This window comes from Chionomys nivalis, chromosome 23, assembly GCF_950005125.1.
Source record: "Chionomys nivalis chromosome 23, mChiNiv1.1, whole genome shotgun sequence".
NCBI lineage: Eukaryota > Metazoa > Chordata > Mammalia > Rodentia > Cricetidae > Chionomys > Chionomys nivalis.
The window spans coordinates 34,311,370-34,322,215 of NC_080108.1; the positions used below are offsets into that span (position 1 = coordinate 34,311,370).

Below are 10,846 nucleotides of genomic sequence, written 5' to 3' on the forward strand. Positions count from 1 at the left end.
TCTTTATTACATTTTCCTTCTGATGAAAAAGGCATTTGTCAATAGTGGTCAACAGCTCTCCTGAACCCCAGAGAGCTTCCAAGGAGTCCCATCAAAAAGAGATGATAAAGCCCTGAGTAAGACAGCTCCAGAAATGCTGGTCAGTATTTGTATAACAAGTCCAGTATAAATCAATTTCCACAAGGTTGACTACTTTCTCAGTTGATTTAAACTTGGTTTGTCAACTAAACAAGGTGATGAAAATGTCACAAACTAATAAACACAAAGCCATGTTCAAGGCTACTTCTGCCTGATTAAAACAGATCTCAGTCGCTGCCAGACTGTTTCTGTGTCTCTAGATCTTTCTGAAGAAACCCCTTCTCCACATTCTTCCTCTTCAGAAGTGTCCTGCATGGCTCTCTGCAGAAGTAGCTTGAGACTCCTGCGCTGGAACCTACGATGCCTAATGGAGCCAACGAGGAAATAAATTATAGGATTGGCACAGCTGTTAACACATGACAGAAATATTGTCACTGAATAAAAATCACAAAGCACAACATAATTAAAGTTTTCAATCCATTCTAAGAGAAACTGGTAGATTCCATAGGGCAAACCAAAGAGCAGAAAGACCAACACTGTGCACCCAATGGTTACATACAGCCTGGTCACGGGGATCCTGTGTGAGCCACAAAAGATGGTAACCATTAAGATCAGACTGGACCCTAAAAGAGCCACAAATAAAACAATTAACCATGCAGCAGTAATGAAATCAAATGTCTGACACCAACCATGGCCAAGACTATCAAATAGGAAACCACATTCTTCCCCTTCCAAGATGCTTAGCAGCAGAGACAAAAACCAAAGCAGGGTACATATGACAGCCGATGTGTGCCTTGGGCGTTGGCTGCGATACCAGATGGGGCACCTGACAGACAGACTTCGTTCAATGCTTATGGCACTGAGCATGCTCAGGCCACAAAGATAAGCAACGTTTAATACAACAAAGGAAAAGAGAGGAATGTCAATGGTCTTGGAGTAGAGTGTGTCCAAAATAATATGAAGGCAGTGTACAATTTGAAAGCAGAGAAAAAGAAAGTCAGCTCCAGCCAAGTTGAGGATGTATACAGAGAAGCCATTCCTTTGCATGTGGAAGCCCAGAAGCCACAGCACTATGGCATTTCCAATCAGCCCAACCAGGGCAATTATGAGGGAAAGGAAGGTCATGGTACAGAACATGATGGCACAAAGTGGAATTCCAGTGTGGTTTCTTCCATTCACTGTTGTGATGTTAGTCCCCCAGTCTGTGATGTTAGTCCCCCAGTCTGTGATGTTTGCATCCACTCTTAGGAGCTCTCCAGTAGTGTTCCTGGAAAAAAGAACAAAATATATGAGCATATACTACATTCTCTCTTCTTATCAGTACCCTTTCGCTATGACCTGCTTCATAGAGAGAGTAATGAGGATTGTAGAGACTGAGCAAATTATGAAAACAGATATTTCTGTAGACATCATTTAAATCCAGCTTGTAATTGATTTGGGCTATCAACAAACCATGTCTTGTACTGTCCTGAGAGTAGCTGGTGGCCCCAATATAGACACTCAGTGTCTTGGGCTGTGTCAGAAAGAAATGGAACTCTGAACCCTACTTTCTCTCTATCCTAAGACTGGTTCTTCTCTGGATCAGGAACTTGGAAACTAGAATTATGGCCATCAGCTGCTCTCGGTCCTGTCAGGGAAAGGATATCAACTGGGAAAAAAAATGGAAATCATGAATGAGAGTCTTAATGGAAATGCCAAGTCTAATTAAGACCAATAAGAAAAGATCCAGACTGCAGTCTAAAGAGTCCATGTCTCCATTTCAGTTTTGATACTAGAAATCAGAAAAGCTTTTGAAGTCATCAGAAAATTTTCTGTTGCCTGCTGCTACATCACAAGTGTTCATCTCTCTATAGAGACTTGGTGAGTAATTGAGAATTCTCACTAAACAAATGCATGAATTAATCATAAACCCAACAATAGCTATTTATTTAGATTAAATTTTTTGCTAATATTGTACAGCATGTTATTACTACAAAACACATAGAAAAGGAATAAAACATTGTTGCTTAGGGTTCTGTCAGTGGAAAGTTCTAGTGAGTTTGAAATAATGGCTTATGCTAAAAGATAGCTAATGATGGCCTTTGTCTTTTCCAACCCAGGAATGTTCAATAAATAACTATATTGATGTTCTGAAAAATTTAAGCCCAAAATTTAGACACTGATTTGAGATTAACTGAACTTCTAACACTCTTGAAGAATAAAAAAAATGGAAAAATAAAAAGAAGGAAATAAGTGACAACTGGCTGAATATAGGGACTTTGACACAGAAACATCTACAGGGAAGACAGCATTTAACAGAAACTATCTGCCAGATATGGGAGCTTACTTGTGGAGTACCAATTCTACAAGATGGGCCCAGAATAGTACCTTCAGTTCAAGAACAATCTAAGCTACATAGTAAGTTACGGAAAAGCCTGGGCTCAAAGAAAAAAAAAGGAACAAATAAATAAAGGAAGGAAGAGAGGGACAAAGAAAGGAGGAAGGGAGGGAGGGAGGGAGGGAGGGAGGGAGGGAGGGAGGGAGGGAGGAAGGAAGGAAGGAAGGAAGGAAGGAAGGAAGGAAGGAAGGAAGGAAGGAAGGAAGGAAGAAGGAAGGACAAGTAAAGAGAGATAAAAGATCTTTACTTTGGAGACCTTTGGAACTCAGTTTAGAGACCACTTCTCAGTATCCTTTGAGCAAAGAATGTGTCTCAGATGCAGACTAAAGCACAGAAGAATAATTCTATGTTTATATAATGTTAAATCATTAAGGAGTTTCCTTAATCTACAAAAATATATGGACATTCCAATAATGGAGGCATTCAAAATATGCATGAAAAAGGATGAACCTATATAATAAAATGCAGTGATGAGTGTCAGGAGCAGATGTCACATAACAGATGCTGATGCTAAAAGGATACAGGCACATGTGTCAGTTTACCCACAAAGTAAAACCTATCCCCCAAATAACAGAGTTCTGTTTAAATATCTTAGAGCTGGAAGAGCACAAAAAGGTAATGTTCCACCTCCTGAGAGAATATGTAACTGCCAATCAAGTGTCACACCCATCCTGATCGAAACCACTATCCTTGTTTACACCCTCTATCCAGCTAGATACCCCACTTTAGTCTTCTCTGCAGGTACTCACAGGCCCCTGATAAGATACTCCCTCTGCCAAACAATGTTCCTTTGGGATGCCCCCAAAGTATGTAGGCCACAAACCACTTGGGGACTGCGAAATGGTTGTCAAAAACTTATACCAAAAGAGGATAACTGAGAACCAAACTCCAGATACTCGGCTGACATTATAAAATTACAAATAATATGAAAAATAAAACAATATGCCTCTCCTAAATATCTTGAATTCTATAGTATGTATCCCAAGTAAATACAATTTAGATGAAATTCAAGACATAGGATTCAAAGAAAAATTAAAAGCATGCACTGGAGGTTAAGGAATTCGAAGAGGATTTGAATAAACTCCTGAATGAACTTAAAGAAGACAGGATTAGATACCTGACTGAAGCAAAAACAACACAATTTTTTGTTATACATGCAGCAGAAGACTAAGAAGCAAAACAATTAATGAATGAACTTAGATTTGAACAGACAAATTCCCCAAAGAATATTTCCTATCATTTTTAAATGGTTTAATATCAGAGGCCATCAGGAAAATGAAAATTAAGTCTGCTTTGAGATTCTATCTTATCTGAATCAGAATGGCTATCATCAAGAATCCAAAGAACAAGAAATACTGATGAAGATATGTATGGGGAAAGAGAACACTCAAGTTACAACAGTGAGAATGCAAACTGAAATTACCACTATAGAAATCAGTGTGGTGATTCCTCACAAAGTGAGATAGAACTGTTATACTTTCATGTCAGCTTGACACAAGATAGCATCAGCAGAGAGAAGAGGGGCTCTCCTAAGAAAATTCCTCCATAAGATCAGGCAGGACACAAGCCTGTAGGGCATTTTCTTAATTAGTGATTAGTGGGAAAGGCCCAGCCCATTATGGGTAGTGCCATCTCTGGGTTGGTGGTCCAGAGTTCTGTAACAAAGCAGGTTGGGGCAAGCCACAATTATGGAGTAAACCAATAAGCATCCCTTCTCTGTAGCCTTTGCATCAGCTACTGCCTCCAGGTTCCTGTCCTGCTTGAGTTCCTGTGTTCACTTCCTTTGATGTTGAAGTATGATGTATAAGATGAACAAATCCTGTCCTTTGCTTTACAGAAGCTTTTCAGTTTCAGGGGGTTCTATTTACTAATTGTTTCTCTCAGTGTCTGTGCTACTGGGGTTATAGTTAGGAAGTGGTCTCCTGTGCCAATGCATTCAAGTGTACTTGCCACTTTGTCTTCTATGAGGTTCAGTATGACTGGCTTTATATTGAGGTCTTTGATCCATTTAAACTTGAGTTTTGTGCATGGCGATAGATATAGATCTATTTTCATTTTTCTACATGTTGATATCTAGTTATACCAGCACCGTTTGTTAAATATGTTTCCTTTTTTCGGTCAAAAGACAAAAATGGCAGTCTACAGAATGGGAAAAGATCTTCACCAACCCCACATCAGACAGAGGACTGATCTCCAAAATGTACAAAGAATTCAAGAAATTGAACATCAAAAGAACAAACAATCAAATAAAAAAAATGGAGTACAGACCTAAACAGAAAACTCTCAACAGAGGAATCTAAAATGGCTGAAAGACACTTAAGGAAATGTTCAACATCCTTAGTCATCAGAGAAATGCAAATCAAAACAACTCTGAGATTCCATCTTACACCTGCAAGAATGGCAAAGATCAAAAGTACTGATGACAACTTATGCTGGAGAGGTTGTGGGGTAAAGAAAATACTTCTGAATTGTTGGTGGGAGTGAAAGCTTGCACAGCCCCTTTGGATGCCAGTATCAGTATGGCAATTTCTCAGAAAATTAACAAACAATCTTCCTCAAGACCCAGTAATACCACTTTTGGGTAATACCCAAAGGATGTTCAAGCATATCACAAGGACATGTGCTCAACTTTGTTCATAGCAGCATTGTTTGTCATAGCCAGAACCTGAAAAAAACTAAATGCCCCTCAACCAAAGAATGGATAAAAAAAAAATGTGGTACATTTACACAATGGAGTACTACATAGTAGAAAAAAATGATGATGCCTTATAATTTGCAGGCAAATGAATGAATCTAGAAAGTATCAATTGAGTGAGGTAACCCAGACCCAGAAAGACGATTATCATATGTACTCACTCATAAGTGGTTTTTAAACATAAAGCAAAGAAAACCAGTCCACAAATCACAATCCCAGAGAACCTAGACAACAATGAGGACCCTAAGAGAGACATACATGGATTTAATCTAGATGGGAAGTAGAAAAAGACAAGATCTCCTAAGTAAATTGGGAGCATGGGAACCATGGGAGACAGTTGAAGGGGAGGGGAGAGGAAAGGAGGGGAGCAGAGAAAAATGTATAGCTCAATAAAATCAATTAAAAAGGAAAAAAATGAATAAGTCCTGTCTTCCCCAAGTTCCTTTGATCATGGTGTTTCATTACAACAACAGTGATTTTAACTAAGAGAGAACATTACTATACCGTGCCTTCTCATGTACCCTAAACATTCTATATGCCACTAATATCATCCTTCACTATTCATGGTCATTGCTGTTATTCTACTCACATTGCTGTTATTCTAGGATAAGGAATCAGCCTAGATGCCCATCAACTGATGGGGAGGGGACAATGAAAATTTGTACATATATACAATAGGACTTTCTTCCATTGTAAAGATAAATTATGTTGTGAAATTTTCATGTAAATGGCTGGAACTGGAAATATTTATATTTGGGGGGGGTCCCAGGAATGACAAAAAAGAACATGCCAAATATTCTGCTCCAAATGTAAATCCTAGTTTCAGATTTCTAATTTTGTGTGATCTACTTGAGTCACCTGTGGGAGGCAGGATTTTGGAAAGAGGTCTTTAGGAATGGATGCCTTAATGGGAGCAGTATAGAAAGGGATATATGGTGGAAAGAAGGAGGGGTGATGGAGAAATAGGTAACTAAAGATAGATAAAGAGGGTTGATCAAAATAAAGGGCATAGAGAAATATTTTATAACAAAACATTATTTTTGAGGAGGGTTATATAAGGCTACATTATGTACCTGGAAGAAGTTGTTTTGAGGATCCGTGGGCTGTTAAACAAAATAACCTACCAGACATGATATAACTCTTTATGAGTTGTTGGTCAAGGATTCCTCAAGGCTCCCAAAATGATACAAATTCTTTTTATTCCTTCTCTTGTTTCAACATAATTATGTGTTCAGACCATTCTGCTGAAGGCACCCCATACCCAGAGTGTACAAATTATACAGAACAAGCTAGTACCAAGGTGGAATCTTCCTCCCTGCTAAGGCTAGCTTCCACAATCCCAGAAATTGCTATGTATGCTCCCATGGGGCAAACATCTGTGATCTTACACAGCTATTAATCCTACAATCCATGACACCAACCTTCCAGGGAGAAAGTACACATTTGTGCAATAATGCCAGTATAGTTATGGGGGAAATAACTGCTTTCTGATTGAATTTGAGGCCCACTCCTGATAAAGCAATACTTGACTAGTGCTGGAAATCAAATCAAAAACACAAGATTGGGAAGATCGTATGCCCTATGGTGAAACTGAATTCAGTTGTTGAACTAAATTGATAGCACTGAATTGCTCTATAAATAGTTATGTTTATACTTATATATGGACACTACATTCATCCTTAATCAGAGAAGTCTCTCTCTGAAGCAAATAGTTTTTAAAAAGAGAATGATGGCAGCACAAGCTACTGGGAAAAGGTAAAGGTTGGTAGTTTACCTCTAAGGAAATCATTTGTACCTTTTTTCTAAGGTCCAGGTAACATTGAAAAAGGAAGACCAGCAAGAATGTAAGAGCAAGAAAAATAAAGAGAAGAGCTTCAAAATGACATCTTCTCAACAAGACACGGTCCTTCCAGTCACAGACTCGGAGCAGGTGGGGATGTACACACATATTCTACACAAATATTCCAATCAACAGCCAGGCATGGATGAAGGATAGAGTCTGAAAGAACTACCACTCCCAGCTGAATAATTGACTTACAATTGATTCAAGGAGAGGAGATATCATTGCCTTTGATTGGGTTCCCACAAGTAAATGAACCAGGTGCTCAAACCACCAAATTGGCATACAGGATAAATGTTTCAAAACAAAAGTAAGAATCATAATCCCAAAAAGGAACTGGTAGAGAGGGAGATCAATAGAGATGGAGGAACAGTTGAGAAGGTTGGGGAGACTAAGCAGACCACATTGTACGCATAACTAAAAAGATCAAAGAAAAAAATTAATTAGTGTTGAATGCCTGGGACAGAGCATGGGTACTTTTCCAATCACAGTAACAGGCAGCTCTGGGTTCAGATGACTTTTACTTTGTGACAGTTGATAAAACTCCACTCTCCATGTTATTTGAGGGGTGGAAGTGGGTCCAACATCTCATGTATCTTTCCCTAAATATGTACATTACTGATAAATTATACTTAATTGTGTTCCTCATAGTCCCTCATTTTTAGACCATCTGTTTCCTACTGAGACAGAAATATACAAGGGAATGGAAACTTTCCATTGTGGAGAACACGGTGGCTGAGAAAAGATACTGACAAAACTGTGCTTTTAGAGACAGTGCCTAAATGCTTGCCATGTCGAGGAAAGTGGCAGAATGCTCACAATAGGAATGTGTGTGAGTAGTTGGGGTGAGAGAAGAATGGGAGAAAGTACAAGGAGAGGGCACTGCCTTGGTTCACTGACTTCAAATCTCCCACACTCCCAGTCTGCCAACCAACAAAGCTGATATGGGGGAATTTCAAGACTCCCATTTCTGCAGAAATGCATGAGGATCCTTGACCTCAGTGGTCACAGACTAAGAAAAAGAGATAATAGCTTTAGGAAGAATGTCTGAAAACAAAAATCATCTTACCTTGCCTCCATTCTGCTTACAGGAGACGGTGAACTGATCTGTGGCAAATAGAAGTATCCCCCAGTTCCACCACCAGTATGAAACTCATCTGTAGTTCAGAAACTGCAACGAGACTGGTGCTGGAGGAAGGATAATCAAGAGGGGAAGAAAGAGCTGTGGTTTCTTGTATCTGTATCTGGGTAGATGAGTATCACTCCTTTGTGTCGTACTCTTTACAAGACTGTTCTCATATCTGGCCTGGCACCTATCTCTTATCCTCTGATCATACCAATCCCTATGGCTCCCCTTCCCTATTAATGCTCCTTGCAGCCAGAAGGTTGGCAACACCAAGCAATGTGAGCCAGTGCTGTAGCATTATCTGTTTATCAGAACTATCTTTATTTTTGCAAACACAGACCATGACTAAGCAACAGACATAAAAATAATAACCAAATTAGACGAGTTTGCAGAATAGTGACTTTTATATAGGAGACTCAGTTTTGAAATGAAAACAGTTGCTTCTGTCAGATGTCCAGCCTAGGGAAGGATTCAGGGAATGTGTAGTCTGCTTGCTCCTGAGACACCCTCCTTACTGCTAGGATGCCAAAGAAGGAGGTCAAGTCAGCACTCAGCAGTGGGACCATGAAGAAAAAACTCAAGATGTTGTCTGCAAGAGTGATAGGTAAGCTTGCTTCTGCATAGGTGGAAACGAAGGAAACCAAAAAGACAGCAGAAAAGAATAAATCTTCAATAAAAATGCATTATCTTCCTGGAACCTCAAAGGTCCTGACCGACAGAGGTAGGCAAAGACTAGAGAGAACCAACAATAAAATAATCAGCCACAGATCTGTAATGAGATGACTTGACAGATGTAATTCATTGCCAACTGCTGTAAGTCGGGAGCCTCATCAGGCTCTTAAAGGCTACTAAGCCATAGACATAGAATCTAGATCAGGGCAAATGCTAGCTGACCAATGTTTTGGATAGAATTAGTGATCCTAGATGAATTACAAGACAGACAGGAAAGGCTCATGGGTAATGGCACTGAGCATGATCAGACCTGTAGTGTAAGGAGAGGGTGACACGGTGGTAATGAATCTAGAGATGAAGACAGTATAATATACATGATGATGGTGAGTTTATATTATGACACCAGAGAATGCCCAGAACTGCTTGGCATTGTTACACAACCTTGCCTATACAGAAGCCCAGGAGCCATGAACAGTTCATTTCCTGCCAGCCACATTCAGGTTCAGGAAACCCATATCCAGACTCTCCTTATCTTGGGCTCTCAGTATTTTGACAAAAGTCCTCTAGTGACATTGGATTATTTGTGTTCCCAACACTATAACACATGTCTAAGCCATATTGTGACCTGAAAGAAGAAAAGTGGTCTGAGGAGGCTGTATGAGGTAGGACTCTGGGCTCATTAATGCTTCTGTCTTGGAATAGGGGTAGGAAACAGGAACCTTCAAGCCATGCTGTATGGCCCCTTCCAGTAACTGGGAAGGTCTATCTCAGAGACAGAAAGATACCATGATGGAGATTCATGAAGTTAGTATCACCTCTTGCTGCTAAGACAGATGTGAGGATGGTTGCTAAAACAGATGTGAGGATGGCCATACTTCCTAACTACAAAGTGGCAATGGGGGCAAGAAGACTTTCGTATATATTGTGTATTGAAGGAATCTATTTCCATGTGAAGGTTATAGTGAATAATCATGAAATATAAGATTACCAAATGAATAATGGAAGAAATGAAGGCGATAAGAAGCAGAAATAAAATGGAAGGGAAGAAGTAATAGAAAACATTGTAGTTGAAAATTGTTAGTCAATATCACAAATATTTTTGCCAATAAATTTGGTTTTTTGACAAGTTCATACATTCATAACCCATCTGGTTATTCCCCTCTCCTGCCCTCTCTTCTTTATCTCCCATCCTTGCCATGTTTATAGCTTTTGTTGTGTGTGTGTCTGTGTCTGTGTCTGTGTCTGTGTGTGTGTGTGTCTGTGTCTGAGTGTGTGTGTGTGTCTGTGTGTGTGTGTTAGAGTTAAATTAGGGCTGTCTGTGTAACCGTGGTTTGGGAAGTGTCCATCATTGCCCAAAGGAATACAATGCTTTCCCTTCTTGATACAAAATCTATATACTATCAATAATTCATCAGCAAGTATCTGGGACCTCTGAGTCCCTTTTTTATCCATAGATGACTATTCCATGGGTCCAACTCCTGTAAGCTCAGTGCTAGAAGAAAAAACAATTGCGAGTTAATTATTGCCTCAGCCATGTCACATCTCACAACTCTTCTCTATCTTTTGCTCTTACATTAGTTCAGCCCCTTCTTTGGCAACATTTCCTGAGGCTTAGAGGCAATGGTATAAATATCTCGTTTAGGGCTGAGCCCTTCACCATCCTTTATTCTGAAAACCTTGTGCAGCCAGGGGGTCTCTGAATTCTCCTGTATTCACTGCAGATAGAGACTTCTCAGATTAAGACTGGGAGTACTTTTTGCCTGGGTTGGTAAACATCAATATTTGAAGGAGTTTTGGCAATGTCAAAGGAGATAAGAAACAGTATGAAGTTCCCACCTAGAGCTTAAGACCTTATCAATCATACTATATATGTGTTTGCTCTTGTAGAGCAGGCCTCAAATCTAACCAGAGAGCAGTTGGTTACTCTTATAATAGTCATACCACTATTGTGCCAACAGGCACAACTTGCCTGGCAGTTTGGTATTCTTATTCATAGAGTTCATAGCTGGGTAAGAAATCATTCTTTATAATTCTATCAGTGGAAAGTTCTAGTTAGTT

The 10,846-nt window shown here is 39.5% G+C and overlaps 1 protein-coding gene across 1 annotated transcript; it reads right to left on the reverse strand.

Moving 5' to 3' along the window:
- Positions 1 to 279: 279 nt before the first annotated feature.
- On the reverse strand, positions 280 to 8,070 carry LOC130865572 (mas-related G-protein coupled receptor member X2-like). Its single transcript, XM_057756670.1, has 2 exons — positions 8,060 to 8,070; positions 280 to 1,345 (listed from the first exon to the last, which is right to left on the reverse strand). The coding sequence occupies exons 1-2, from the start codon at positions 8,068 to 8,070 to the stop codon at positions 280 to 282; spliced, it is 1,077 nt and encodes a 358-aa protein (XP_057612653.1).
- Between the last annotated feature and the right edge of the window lie 2,776 nt (positions 8,071 to 10,846).